This window comes from Zeus faber (genome assembly GCF_960531495.2).
Source record: "Zeus faber genome assembly, chromosome: 5".
Lineage (NCBI taxonomy): Eukaryota > Metazoa > Chordata > Actinopteri > Zeiformes > Zeidae > Zeus > Zeus faber.
Window position 1 is genome coordinate 17,031,395 of NC_137192.1, and position 15,622 is coordinate 17,047,016.

The window sequence follows — 15,622 nt, forward strand, 5'->3', positions numbered from 1 at the left end:
TGTACAAATGTATACACTGTACACCTTACTACTTTTTTGCACTTCTGGTTAGATGCTGAATTGCATTTTGTTGTCACAGTACTTGTACTTTGTACAATGACAATAAAGTAAAGTTCAATCTAATTGTGAATTCACATCCTTCACTTTGGAAGGGGACACGCAGTGGCTGCTCGCTAATCAGATACTGTATGTGGAGAGAAAACAACTGCACCCCGTCCTTGTCGTCCTTGGGAAGTTTATAAAGGGAATTTAACACACAAACTTATTCTTCATCCATTCTCCAGCTGAAAGTGTCACGGCGCACATAAACCACCAAACCCACGGACACGAATGAATGGTCATTGTATTCGGGGCAGTCCAGACATTTTGTGGTCCAAGTTTGATCCACATCTATATTTGGAGCTGGAATTTGTTTTTTTGAAGGAAGCGCAACCAACGTACCGGAAGTAGCTGAGCGAAGGGACCGGGGTTGGCAGAGCAGGAGGACGGGGCTGGTGGAGCGGGGCACATTGTGACATCATCATCCAATTTGTTATATATGTGCAGGATGGGGCTCTGGGGAGGGGGGGCTTTCGCATGGGACGCTGCGCTGCATTTTAGACTCCATTGGTGTGTACCGGTTGCTTCAGGCAGGAGCTGTGCCAGGTCAAGATGGGAGACGGCAGGAACTGATGTTTTGTAACTAATGCGACTAACCCGGACCTGGTGCATTGCTGCCTGCAGCTTTATTTATTATTAATATTAATATTAATATTAATATTATAAAAATATATAACAATAACAATATTGAAGTCTTTTTTTTTTTTATCTATTTGATTTATTTTTGTTTCTTATTTTATGAAAAGCACAATCCATTGCATCATAATGCATGAAATGGGAAGTTTGTTTGTTTGTTTGATTCATTGATTCATTGTAAATTACACTTTTTTAAACCCCAGTGGGTTGAAGTAGAGAGCACTGGGGAAGACTGGAATCTTTATTCTTGTTCATTTATTTGCTCTGTCTGCTGCAGCAAAACCATGGCAACAACAAGGAACAACAACAGAACAAGAAAGAGCATAATACATTTGGCTAATTTGCGGTCTTACGTGAAACAGTACAGCAGCAGTTATGGAAATGTAGTCATCAAGTGCAATGAGCCCCGGTGCTTTTGAATTAATAATTTTACTAGATTAATACAACAACATGCACCTTTGGATTGAATATGGGCCTATCTGATCAAAATGATTTATCATCGATATTGATTTTCCATCATAATAATCAATATTAGGCTCTTACGGTATTGGTGGTGGTAATTAGGGATTGAGAGACTGAGCAAGGATCAGCATTGTGCGTATATATGTAAACATGGAGTAGTGGAAAGCTGAGTGGGGTGGTTCTGGGACGCCAGAACTCACTGTGATGCTTTCAAGAGGGTAATTCAGCAAAAAATATTGGTGGAAGCAGGTGCCCACTGGAACTGGCACTCATAGTGGCTGTCGCAGTTTGGGAGCCAACAAAGCCATTTGGAGATTTACGACGGCACAGTTTGAGGGTCTTTCTTAAAATGTAGGGACAAATGTGTCAAGTTTTTGAGCTCCAATGGGATTATGTATAGGTCCCTTATTATCAGCTCAACAGCATTCAACACTTGATCCTGTGTATAATGCCCCTTTCCCACTGCACCAAAAACCTGGTAACACCGCTAACAATTGCCATTGGTCACCATTGGGAAAGGAAAAACCCTGGTCTCGGTACCGGGGTCTTTTGCATGGTCATTTAACCCTATACTGAGACCTGGATTTTAATCTGCTCAACCTCCAATCGGCTCTGATGTGAACAGGACACCCGGGTCAACCCGCTCATTTTGGCCCCTTTACCATCGCGATGCGACGTGCGTTGAAGTTCCGGACGCTGGCACATAAATACACAGGAATATCCGTGTATCAATCGAACATTTAATATTCCACTCAGACTCCAAAAGCAGAATTTATTGACTTTTTTCTGCATGGGGGACCGTGAAATGTTGTGAGCGTGAGGACCGCACCGTGGGGGCCGCACCGTGGGGACCGCACCGTGGGGACCGCACCGTGGGGACCGCACCGTGGGGACCGCAGCGAAGAACCCCCCTGCTCGCGCCACCAAAGGACCGGTTTTATTGGGTGTTTTTTTTAGTAATGAAATGCGGGAACAGAACAACATGTGTGCAGGCAGCATCAGGAGTCAACAGCGAGAAACACACCCAACTGGCCAGTGAGATCTATCTGATCCTGTGAAGATTTGCCACTCTCATTATAGGAGAAAAACGTCTGTGTATGGTCATGGTGAGTGGTGCGTGCGTGCGTGCGTGCGTGCGTGTGTGTGTGTGTGTGTGCGTGTCCTAAATGAACTATGTATAGATCACGAAATGCAGTAGATAGAAAGAAAAAGGGAGAGAGAGAGAGAGAGAGGGGATAAAGGCTAAACGGCACTGAGCCCCAGCTGAAACAGCTCCGCCCGTATCAGATGATGATGGTTGCGGCTGCAAAGCGTAAGAACTGACAATCTGCAGCTCTGCTCAGCTTATTCTCCTTCCTCACCTCCTCGCTTCCGTTCCTATCCCTCCATTTCTCTCTCTCTCTCTCCCCCCTTGGCAGATGTCCCCCGGCTCCCTGCTAGCCAGCTCCACCTCCACAGCTAACAATGGTTGAAATTGACTAATGGACCACAAACCCAGCCAGTCCGCACTTCCTCCTCCTCCTCCTCCTCCTCCTCCTCCTCCTCCAGCTGACAAGAAAAACAAACAAACAAACGAACAAACAAACAAACAAACAAACAAACAAACAAACAAACAAACAAACAAACAAACAAAAACCCACACACTTCTAATATGAAAATATAAGAATTAATGCAGGGAATTAGGAGAGAAAACTGACGATGGGAAAGCGTTTCAACTAATAACACTGCGATGTGGTGTTTGCTGTAATGGTTATGCAAAGGTTCTTACAGTGGGCCCGGTGGGAATATATTGCTTAACCTATTGACACTCCCCAGTCCCATTAAAAAAAAAAAACACAGCAGTATTAGTACTACTACCCTTATTACGACTTTCATTATGGACTGCTTTTATCATTGTATGACACTCTTTGACGAATGTTACCACTGTATGCTTTTTATAGTAATGCCACAATACCGAAACTTCTACTGTAGAGTAAGTGCCATGTACTTGCCCATATTGGACTCACTAGTTAACTTGTGAAGATATGTGTATAAATATTCGTTATTTCTCATCTGAAGTTAGTTTGTGGCTCTTGGGGATTAAATATAAAGAGTTTATATGTAGGTAAGATGATCACATTGTGTTTCTATGGCAACAAAGAGGACCATATTTAAGTCTGTTTTCCTCTACTAGTGTGTATGTGTGTCTGTGCGCGCGGGCGTGTGTGTGTGTGTGTGTGTGTGTGTGTGTGTGTGTGTGTGTGTGTGTGTGTGTGTGTGTGTGTGTGTGTCCTTAATGAACTATGTCTAGAGCAACCCGGTCTCAAAATGAAGGGGACCATGGATGTATTGAAAGGACTGCTTCTACAGGCAGAAAAAAATGAATTACCATAGAATCTGTGTTATATTTACACAATTATTTATAAATGTTTCAAACCTTAACCGTAACCCTAATTCCAGAAACCACAAAAACCACAGTCCTGCACCATGTTATTATGCATCTTGATGCAATTGCCTCATGGATAAAGTAGTTTTATTTTTAGTAGTATTATTAAAAATCTGAAAATGAAACAAATGTATGTGTGAAAAACCACATGCTTGTGTTACTAGGGTTAATTTCGGGCGATATTATGTGTAGCACGAAAAATTTCGAACAATCGATCGATACATTTTCGTGACTATGAGCACGAAAAAGCGTGAGCCCGGGTTGGTATAGATATACAGTATGAAGTGCATAGCCCAGAGATAGACAAAAATGAAACATAACTGGTGGTGAACGATGGTTGGACATTGTTGTCAAAATCTTTGGTGCATTTGGGAGGATTTGTTTTACACCAGCAGCAGTCACTGGTGAGTCACCACCAAAGCTCATTTTTTTCACATTCAGGGGGACAGTTGATCAAAATCGAAGCCAAGTATCATGTTCTTTTACCAGCATTCTGCAACTGCAGGAGAAATAGTTTGTCACGATTCTTCTTCTTATGTAGGCTTTCATGCTGACATTTTTTTTTTTATTATTATTGGATGCCATCTAAGCCGGAGGAAGCATTTACAGAAATGATCATCAAATCCACAAATCTCATTTTGTAGAAATAACTAATCAGTCCAACTCAGGGTGAGTAGGCGAGCTCATTGCAGGTGTGCAGCTCAGTGTGTGTGTCTGTGTGTGTGTTTATATTTACCTGTATGTATATGTGTATCTGCATCGTTGCCAGAGAAAGAAAGAGCAGAACAGAAACAAACGAAAGGGAAAGACGGAGAAAGAGAGAGATTAGTAGAGTTATGTAGCTGTGTGTGTGTCTCACAGACGGTGGCGCGTTTCTTATATTAATCGACAAACGTGGTTAAAAGCACGAAACTGCTTATTATCATCCCACAACTTTAAATGGCATCCCGCCACAAATATCACCATAGCAACAGGAGATCATTAATCCCAGGTTGGGATTCTAATTATCGTATTCACGGCCCTCTAAGGCGTTCGAATGCCTCCGAAGCCACACAGCATGCTAAGAAGTCCAGCCATTACATCGACAATGGAATTCAGGAAGGGCAAATACATTTACCATATTTACCACACAAAGCATATTTCCCAACTATCCAGTATTATCGAAAACACAAACTACAACAAATGAAAAAACACACTTTTATTTATATTAGTTTTTTTTTAATCTTTATGTAGTTATTTCTATTTGTATATAAACCTGTTTTCTAAAAGGTTTCAAGAGTGCTTTTTAGAAATAACATCATTCAAAATTAAGATGAGAATGTTGAATTAGTTAATTACGAAATCAATTTGAGTTAGTGATCCAGTGTTGGCATTTAAAAACACAACAACTTTGAAGAAGGGTAATAATGTGTATTTTCTTCACACATCCTCCATACTCGATGCCGTAAGTTATGAGGCTAAGAGAACTTGAGAAAAAAGGTCCTGTAAAACTAATCACCACCCCATTATATATCTACTTTCACAATTCAGACTATACTGTACACATACTGTATTTTATAGCACATTTCTTAGCAAATTTCCAGAGCAACACTTTAAAAGCAAGCTGAAATGTAAAATTTGTGTTCGCGCTAAGTGTTGCTTAATGCTCAAATCTGAAGCACATATGGGTGGAATAAAATGTTTTATTAAATTCACAACCCCCAAATAGCCTTTACCTGTGTACTTGAAATTCATATAAATATTATATCATTTTGTTTGCCTCATCGCAGCACTGGTCATCATGTAGTCCGTGTTGAGGCGGCCTCCCAGGGCCAAACTATACCTGCATTTATCAATTACTTTACAGCCCCGAGCAGGGACACCTCCTGCCTGCAGTCATATTGTATATTCCAAAATATTTTGCAGATCAATGCATTTCCTTTAAATATTCAAGAGGCAAATGAACGTATGTATATGTATGTGACAAATAATCTCTTGAACTTGAACTTGAACTTATCTGTGTTTCCCCGGTTACATGCTGTATTCTGTTTTTTTCTTTGCCACTGTATACAGTATATCGTTCAAAGGAGGTAGTTGAAATATGTCAGTACATTGAGTTTAAAATGCATCCATTCAAATATTTCTTGTATATATATATATATATTTTAAGTAATGCAATAAAATGAAATGGTTGTAAGAAATAAATCTGAATTCTATTATGTTTGGTTTTGTAATAAATTCATTTTTGAGCAGTCATGACATGACACATGACGTGCGACGTTAGATGTGAGTTTTCAGTTTTGCGAGGGACTCAAAAAAAGGTGTTTACTTCTACACTAGGTAAGGACACTAGGTAAGGACATTGATATTTCACTTTTAACAGACTTTAACTTTATGGTTGCCAGTGTGCATTTGTATGCGCTCATATATCTGCCCACTCCCTTTTGCTTTTCACTTTCTTCGCGTCACCTGGTTTCCTACGCCTGCAGCTCATTCCCTCATTAGTCCCTCAGTATAAATACCAGTCCACTTACCTTTGTTCTCTACCAGATTTTCTCTTGCATTACGCTGAGCTTTCTTGCACTACTATCTGATTCCTGTACCTTTCATCCGAACCTCTGCCTGTTCCCTGGACCCTGATTCCCCGCCTGATTTTCTGGACCCCGATTCTCTGCCTGATTGCCTGGACCCTGATTCTCTGCTTGTTCCCTGGACTCTGATTCTCTGCTTGTTCCCTGCCAGATACATTTCCCTTCTCTGACTGACCCCCTGGTTTTGACCCCTGCCTTTTTTTTCGGCATAAACCTTGTGAACTTTGACTTTTATCTGATCATTTTTGTGTCGTGCGTATGGGTTCACATCTGTCCTGAGTCAGTCAGCGCAACACTCCGTCTATGTTCAAAGGCTGTAGACACCGAAAAGCTACGGCCTTACACATGTCATCTCTAAAAGAAAGCCGCCAGGCTTCAATATAGTTCACATCTCAGGGGAGCGGAGACAAGCCACCGTATAATTAATAGCATTTAGTGTGCTGATTAGGTGTGTATGAATAACTAATAAGTCAAGTCACATATTAGCTCTTGTTTTATTGGAATTAAACAAATCCACTATCTGTTTGTTGTGAGGAAAAATATAAATTTAACCAAATGCTAGGGCTGAGATGAGGAGTGGTGGGTACCTGACACTCCCACTGCCGTACACATAAAGGTGTTTTTCTGCCCTCTGTATTAAGTAATGTTTCCTGTTTCTTAAGACTGTTCGACACTAGCGACAAACAACCATGCAAGGGTCAAACCTCCATCCAAAACAAACATCACTCAGCATGCTTTGGCATTTTCTTTATGGTTTGCCACTGTATCTGTGTATTCAGCTCCCTGTGACTTGTGGTATCAAAGCTATTATTTTTAGGCTTACTCAACAGTCAAAAAAGTGACGAAATTAATTAAACCTCCTTCGTAAGGCAAAATGTAACTTTGTAGAAGATATGCTCATTATGAATTTATGTTTATAACTTTCATATAACGATATCTACTCCCTCACAAGATTTTCTCAATTGACTTCCATTCATCTATAATCCATCTGTGGTTCAAGAGATTTTGACCGTTGAGTTTTCTTAACTGAAGTCTTTATTTAGCAGCTTCATACTTAGTCAGAAGTATGTTTTTGAGACCTAATTTGCAAAAGCAACGGAACAAAGAGCAAAAAACTGACCCTGGAATGAAGAGCAAAGTGACACATAAGCTACTGGTTAAAGTGAAAAAGTGGAAAAATATGGTCTTTTATAATAATATGAACTTACATAACGCTGCTTATTTAATGTGTGGGAGGGCAAGACTTTACCTTTGGAACCTTTGGTTAGGGAAAAAAAAATCTATTGTCTGCTATAACTAATTGGCTAGGTCACGAGTGCTACGATACAGGCCGCTTTGATTGAATAATGCCTCCGCGAGGAGAACCCGTACCTGAAAAGAAACAGACCCATTCGTCTGTCAGTGATACAGATTGAGATATACAAGCCTCCACCCCTCCACCTGCCCCCCCCCCTTCCCCCCTGTCCCCGCTGGCTGCTAATGCAGAACATTAGAACAGAACCTTTTTTTTAACCCAATACACCCGACCATCAATCACCCGTCGTGCTCATTAGGGGAGCGTTGCTAGGGTGGATGGTATTTACATTTTTTGTTGCATATACTAGGTCCATATGAACGGGCTCGAGGCTGGATTTTAATCCCTGAAAGGCGTTTTGCCTGCCCGAGCGGGGTTGGCTGCCACTCCCGGTGTCTGAATTAGAGCTGTCACAACTATTATAAACACCCAAATTATTTGAGCAGATCGCAATTTTTTCGTAAAATCGTTCAGACTCCACAATCATATGTTTCCATTCAAATTAAAGGCTAATCTCATACCGATGTCAGCAATGTCACGATGAATAAAATATAAATCAGCTGCGTTTCCATCAGAAAGTGAACTGTCTACCCACATTGTTTTTGATGCTCCAAAGTTAAATGGCTCCTCTGCGATAGGTAGTCATGTGTTATTACAAGTCTAAGTCAATCACAGTTATTTATGTGACAATTAATTGTCAACTAAAATATCATGATGGCTTAACTGTCCAAAACTGCCACCAAAATCATTCAACTGCACACACATAGATAATTGGTCCGGTTTAAGACACAGCACCTCATGTTGAAGCCGAACAGCTGAACAGCGTCCGTCGGAATAACTACAATATCTCTCTATGAAATAATGAAACGGCCGAGGTCTTTTACAAAACCAACTTAATATGTTGGTTGAACTCATTAACGAGCATCTTGGTAAATAAATGCAAATGACAATGGAAGGAAGACGGGAGGAGGAGGGGAGGGAGCGCGAGAGAGGGAGCAGATGTGGCCCTTGGGGTGAAACAGCTGAATCACCGCGTCTCCTCTCATTACTTCATCACATCAGGGACCCCGGGGCGCTTTCTCTGGAGCCAAACGCACGCACACACGCGCGCACGCACGCACACACACACACACACACACACACACACACACACACACACACACACACACACACACACACACACACACACACACACACACACACACACACACACACAGGAGGCAGAGACCAATGAGATACCAGCAGAAAGAGAGAGGCAGACGGTGAGCGAGAGACACCGAGGGACGGTGAGGGAAAGGAGGAAACGATAAGAGCAGCAAACAAACAAAGGGATGGATGGATGCACAGCAAGGGCAGCAGACGGTGGACAGGATGGAAAGGAGCCCTGAGCTGCACTGAACAAGAAAAGACCTCTGCAGTTATTTTGCCCTTTTATTGCCTCTTTTATCCCCCTTTCCTTCCACAGTGTGGCGATCACCTTGACGGTTCCCAAAGAGCTGTCTCTCCTCTCCCACATCTCAATGGGCTCCCATCTGTTACATAACACAACACACAAATGCATCCAGACACACATCGTCATTTTCCACCAAAACAAACACATAGTATATATTATGCACGTATAGAACAGCTTTTCCATCCTCACTATTCCTTAGAAGAGTGCACAGATAAAATTCGGGAGCTCTGAAAGCGAGATGTTGGCTGCAGAGGTAAACAGGAATAAAATACGCGCCTTTTCTGTGTTGCTTATGTAACAGGCAGCGATTAGGCCCGAGCTGTGCACATGGACTCACTGACGGCTGCATCGCCACCGAAGCTAAAGGGCAGGTCACATGTCACGTTCCATGCACGCTAATTTCACGTTTTGGTTTTTATTGCCAACAAACAAACAGCAAAAATCGAAGTCAGGCTTTGTTGACGCAATGCCGTTGCAAGGTGGAGTTAAAACCTAATAATGCATCATCTGCAGCGTTCAATATCAGGTTATAAATCTGATGTAATCATGCTGAAATCTAACCTCAGAGGAGCCGTTTTTTCACCCCCCTGTTGTTTTTCCAGGGTTTGAGGGAAACACACGCGCACGCACGCACACACACACAAACTGTCTTTTCAGAGTGGAAATGTGAGAAGTAGCACAATTTGGTGAGGGATTGAGAACATCATTATGTTGTGTTCAGGTGTCAAATGATGCATCTGGAGCGATTCTAAAAGCAGGGAAACATTCACAATGTGTGGAGCAACACCATCGGCACGGCGAGCTGGAGAATAAAAAAGTTTGTGCTCGTTATTTATTTACACTCGAGATATGAGTACACACATGGACATTGGAATGGGGCTTACACACACACAGACACACACACAGACAAACACACACACACACACACACACACACACACACACACACACACACACACACACACACACACACACACACACACACACACACACACACACACACACACACACACACACACACACACACACACACACACAAAGGCAAGTTCCAATAATACACATCATCCATTACTTTAATGCTGATATATGGTTGAAGGAAAAGACGCTTGGCACAGGAAATAAAGGCTAGAGGTTGAGAAAAAAAGTAGGAAAAGATGTCTAGTTTGTATGATTCAGTGCAGCCACCTACTGTAAACATTGCTGCATGTGGGGAATAGGAAATAGGAACGTTTATTCTACTTGGCTGGATTTAATAGTCAAGTGGAAACAGCCAATGTTGTCACCAAGTCTATCATTTCCAGTCCGTCTATCAATCAGCCAAAAATCTGTGTTTGTATTTAGACTACAGTACATGGATCACAACCCAGAAATAATTTCCCTCTTTCTGATTATTCTCTGCAAAGGAGTACCTCACTAACATGTCTTATATTATATTATCTTATATTTTATAATCCCTGTAAAGCATTATCAATAAAGTTGCTGAAATTCTTTCAGTTTTCAGATACTTCAGGAACACCCCCCCCATCCCCCCCCCCCCCCCCCCATCGCACTCCCTGCTGCCATTCTACAGTCAGCGTCATATATTTTGACAAATAACAGTTTTTAGCTTGAACGGTTCAAATTTGGAGCTCTTGCAAAAATGGACATGATTATCCAAACGGCCACTCACCGTGAAATTTCTTCAAAATTGTTCAGCTTCCACTTTGCAACTGAACAACTGCAGCCTCTGTACAGCGTCGGCTCCACCCAGAAAAACCCTCCTCAAATATTTCAGTGTGTGTTCATTTTCACTCACCATCGTTGATGCTTCGCGCTAAATGGTTGCGATGGTGATAACTGGCCTCATTCGTCACTGGTTGCCATTGGTTGATAAAGCCTGAAGATTAACAACTACAACCCCATTTTTCCTTTCGAGAAAAGTCAAAGGGGAAAGCAGATTTGCTGGAGGGGCTTGAAAATGTTTACTGAGGGGCGAGGTAACGTCATCATGTGTTTCACGCTGCAGCTCCATTCATGGGTATGAGGTCACCTGCAGACAGGACAGGAGGGTCCAGCCACGGAGAAACTCTAGCATCCGTTTGTGAAAGCTAATGCTGGTGAGGTCGATATTTCTCAGTGACTTCAAAAGGTCCCAGGTAGGACGTAGGTGATGCACATAATTAATGAGTCTGTTTTTTCGGGGGGCTTAATTATTCAGCACGCACTCCTGACAGCCCCGGCCTGAAAGCCGGATCAAATCGCATCATTATGGATGTGGAGAATTTTCAATCTGATATTTTCTCATTCCTCGTTGAGAGCATCAGACTGCACTTTTTGCTCAGTAGAAAATCAATAGCATTTAGCAGAACGCCCATCTGACCCTGATGCTTCCAGGGAGGCACTGTTTGCCTCTGTATGTCTTTCCAATCTCCCCTCAACAATCAACAAAACACATTAATATTCATGGGGAGCTTTTAGGATAACGAGAGCTGGACAATGATATGACGGGAGATCCATGAATCGTGACACCACCCCCGCTGCATAACACATCTGTAACATCCAAAATTATGGCATTATTCTTCGTCTTTACACCGTATCTGTCCTCCGCTCGCACAGGGACACCTTACGAACAATTATCTTAAAGGTCAGAGCAATGCCCGAGCACTCAAGAGGGTTCTTCAGGAACTGGGTAAAAATGTGACTTTTACGGTTACGACATCCGTAAATTAGAAAAAAGAAATCCATAGCGCAGCATGAATCAGCCCCATTTAGACTCCCAATACAACGTCCAGCGCCGGACATGACATCCCTATTAGTACGGCAACAACAGTAGAGCACTATGTCATGAATCGGGACAAAAAAAAAAAAAATCGATCACATTTCTAAATTTTTAATATGTTCAAATCGTATCCCTTGGTAATATCTAGAAATAAATCCCCGGAAGCACTGGTGGAGACGGAGAGGATGATACAGCGATGAACCACCAGGCATCCACACACTCACACTCACAGATTAAGCCTGTTGCATTCTTGAATTATTGTGAGCTGAAAATGGGTTTCACTCATACAGTAGAAGCCATTGTTTTCATTTCATTGACCACTTCGTCACATGCATCAGAAATGCTTCTTCACAAATTAAGTGACAAAAACAGCACAAATCGCTTGAGCCTAACAGTGGACTGAGGATCATGTAGTAGCAGAAAATATTGTAATACCCGGTAAAATGAAAACCTTCAAATATACACGGTTCACTATCAATCACAACCGATTTGACATCGACTATTGTGGCTACAGCTGATATCAATTGTTCTATTCACTATCGGCATATTACTCAAATGGTAAACACAAACACACGGGTAATCACAAAGCAATGTCATCCGTTCGTCAGCACAGTTTCTCGATGCAGGCTGCATTATTGTGCATGGAAGCGTGTCATCGATGGCAGCTCTCCAACCCAAACTGCTCAAAAGTCAGGAGGAGGCGAGAGTGAATTTACATAATACCAAACTGACAGTCATATTTAGTCAAAACAGACAGAGGACAATAGCAGTGCGGAATACACTCAGTTGTACATGCTGGTTGGGATTGGCCTGTGCTGAGTTCATTTGGAGAAATATTCATGAGCGACCACGCAGACACACCAGCATCTATTTGATTTGTAAGGCCCTTGAGTTTGCTCCATCGCTAAATCCTCAGTCTATGGCAGGAATCCAATGAGAAGATAATAGCAGCATCACAACCTCGGATAATATTTCAACAAGAGAACGACTATACAAGGACGCTCCAGCAGGAACTCTGAAGTGACGCAAGCCAACAGGGTTTCAGCACAACTTCCGATGTCCGTGTTATATTTACTCCGTAACTTTCCCTTTTTCACCTTATCAGTTCACCGTAATCTGTTTCTGAACAAATTTGAGGCAAGAAATTAGCAATCCAGTTGCTGAACGTTCACTCATTATTCTCTTATAGATCTACAAGGCCTCATTTAAAAATGTGTTCTGACTTTTGTAAAGCAAGGGCACGCATCGTGACAGTACACGCAGATTTTTTGTTTCATTCAATTTACGTTGGAAAATGAAATACTGTAAATTAAATAAATACACAATCTACAATAAAAATATTATTTTTACCGTTTCTTATTTTTATTGGTTCTTTTTCTATTACCGCCGAGTGTATGTGGGCTGGACCCCGGGCTGGGCCCCGGGCTGGGCCCCACCCAGAGTAATGCGACTGGACCAGGGCGGACTGTCCTCAGTCCGAGGTGCCGGCGAGGGACCACAGACTTACGCACTATGTAGATAAAAACGGCTCATTCTCAGGTAACGCCAGCACAACGATTCTTATTTTTATGGTATTATACACTAATTAAAACATGCTTATGAATATTATATTCCATTTCTGCCAAATCCGTTCAATAAATTCTATTCACTGCACCTTTAACGTGATATTACCTGTGCAAATACAGATTAAAGCTGTGCTATGTTATTATTTGGCAGTCCAGAAACTCTATTACAAATCAGAGACTACAAATATTTCTCCCTTGCATTAATATCACAGCAAAGAAACATATGAGTATAAATATTCTTTGTTAACATTTACATAAAATACCTTCATAGACCTAAGATTGTTCAAAAATTGTATTGCATCTATTTGTCAGTGAGTGACAACACATTTTCCTTCTTGGTTGTGTGCTAAAATGGAAGACATCATGATGAAGTAAAGACCATCCTCCAATCTCCTCCAACCCTCCCTGGGTTTAATGACATTCCTTACAGTGTCGCAGCCAGGCGACGCATCATTGAGATGCTGCCATCCCATACAAATAAACCTGAAGCCAGAGATAATGGCAGAGCAATGGAAAGACTCCGCATCCATCTTTGACCACACTGGCAGCATCAGTGGCATACTCTAATATGATTTGCAGAAAAGAGAGTACAGCGACGGAAATTTAGGCGCTTCTCTATGCATTATTGCAGAGTCAAAGGTTCCAATTCCATTTTTAGATGGCACCCTTTCATTCAGCGGAACACGCTCGCGTTTGACACCTATGACAAAGGAATTGATATCAGGTGATTATGTGGCGTTAACAGCTCTGCAAAGAGATGCACACACAGGCACGCCAACAAACAGACACGCACACACACACACACACACGCGCGCGCACACACAGACACACACACACACACACGCGCATACGCACACACACACACACACACACACACACACACACACACACACACACACACACACACACACACACACACACACACACATGTTGACACAGACAAGCTTTTTCAATCTCTCTCTCAAACACATGCACATGGCACATACACACACATTTACACATCAGATACACATGTTTGCAGTTGCAGTTAAAGCAGAAACGTAAATCAAGGCAGACAATTGATCCTTTAAGGATCAGCCTGTCTCGGCTTGTCTACAGTGTGATTTAAATTAAGCTGTTTCTATTTCAGGAGCCTTAGTTCTCCAGAAGGCAAAGTTAAAAAAAAAAAGATATTACAATATAATAGAATTAGAAATTTGAGTTTTTCTCTGTTTGGAACCTAATTGGAAAACAACTGTGGCAATCAATCAAAATAAATATCACTCTGTAGTTAATTGCGTAAATGATGTATTGGCGCCAACAATTTAAACATTATCAGTGCTGGCAATCTCTTAATGGGATCATATTGACTGCCTTAATTTCCCAGTCGGACAACACACGACCCAAATTTTGATGATCCCCCATAAGGACATACTTCCAGTGTGAGACTCACCACTCATGCTGGGGCTCGTCGATGACCAGCAGGATCTTGAACTTCTTGGAGAGGGAGGGAGAAGGGGCCGACTGCTCCACGAACCCTGCGGCGGAGGCGGCCGTCTGCTTGACCACATTCGTGATGGAGCTGAAGGAGCTGAAGAAGCCAGAGGAGCCACTGGAGGAAGTCTGCTGGGTCGGCTGGGCCGGCTGGGCCTGCTGGGGCTGGCGCCGGTCCTGGGTCACAGGGGAGCTGGCTACCTGCGAGGGCGCAGGAGCTTTGGACGGGGACTGGGCAGGGGGCACGGCGGCAGCAGCAGCAGGGGTAGAACCTTGTTGGGAAGGGGAGGAAGCCGTGGGGGGAGGGGGAGCTGGAGGGTCCGACCTCTGGAGGTCCGTCATGTAGCCATTGGGCAGGTTGGAGATGAAGCTGCTGTCGGAGAGGCGGCGCCGCAGGAAGTTCATGGCTGTGGTCGACACGGGCAGCGGTTCGTTTGGTCGGTCGGTTTCTTGGACGGTTTGGTTGGCTTCCTTGCGGTTTTTTGGCGGCGGCCTTGGTGAGCACCACGAAAGTCAAAGAGATGAAGTGAATGATTAAAGGTCAGAATCGACAAGGAAAAGGATTATGGGTGGCAGACGGCAAACCACTCCAAACGAGAAATAAGAGAGCCGCTTCCAACCTGGACAAATAGAAGGAAGAGCAGGAGAATGGATGAAGAGGTTGGCACCACTCTGGTCCAGTCTCCACTGTTGAAGACTCCCCAAGCACAGAGAAGCAGCAAAGCGTGTGTGTGGTGTTCCTCCGCCCAAGCTTCACGCCCCCTTATAATTACGTATATGTGACGCGCACGTGTGCGTGTGAGAGAGAGGGAAAGAGAGAGAGGGAGCCGCGAAGTATTCCCCTTGGGTGAGGTGCTGGTGCTAGCCCTGTCTACGCTGCTGTCCTGC

General features: G+C 42.9%; 1 protein-coding gene across 1 annotated transcript in view; it reads right to left on the bottom strand.

Annotated features, from left to right (window-relative positions):
* syn2b (synapsin IIb) overlaps positions 1–15,139 on the bottom strand; it is a gene marked incomplete at both ends in the record, with an annotated part of 74,553 nt that extends 59,414 nt beyond the window's left edge. The window contains one exon of the mRNA XM_080000498.1: positions 14,694–15,139. Within this exon, the coding sequence (XP_079856624.1) occupies positions 14,694–15,139 (446 nt within the window). The remainder of the gene's footprint in view (positions 1–14,693) is intronic.
* Between the last annotated feature and the right edge of the window lie 483 nt (positions 15,140–15,622).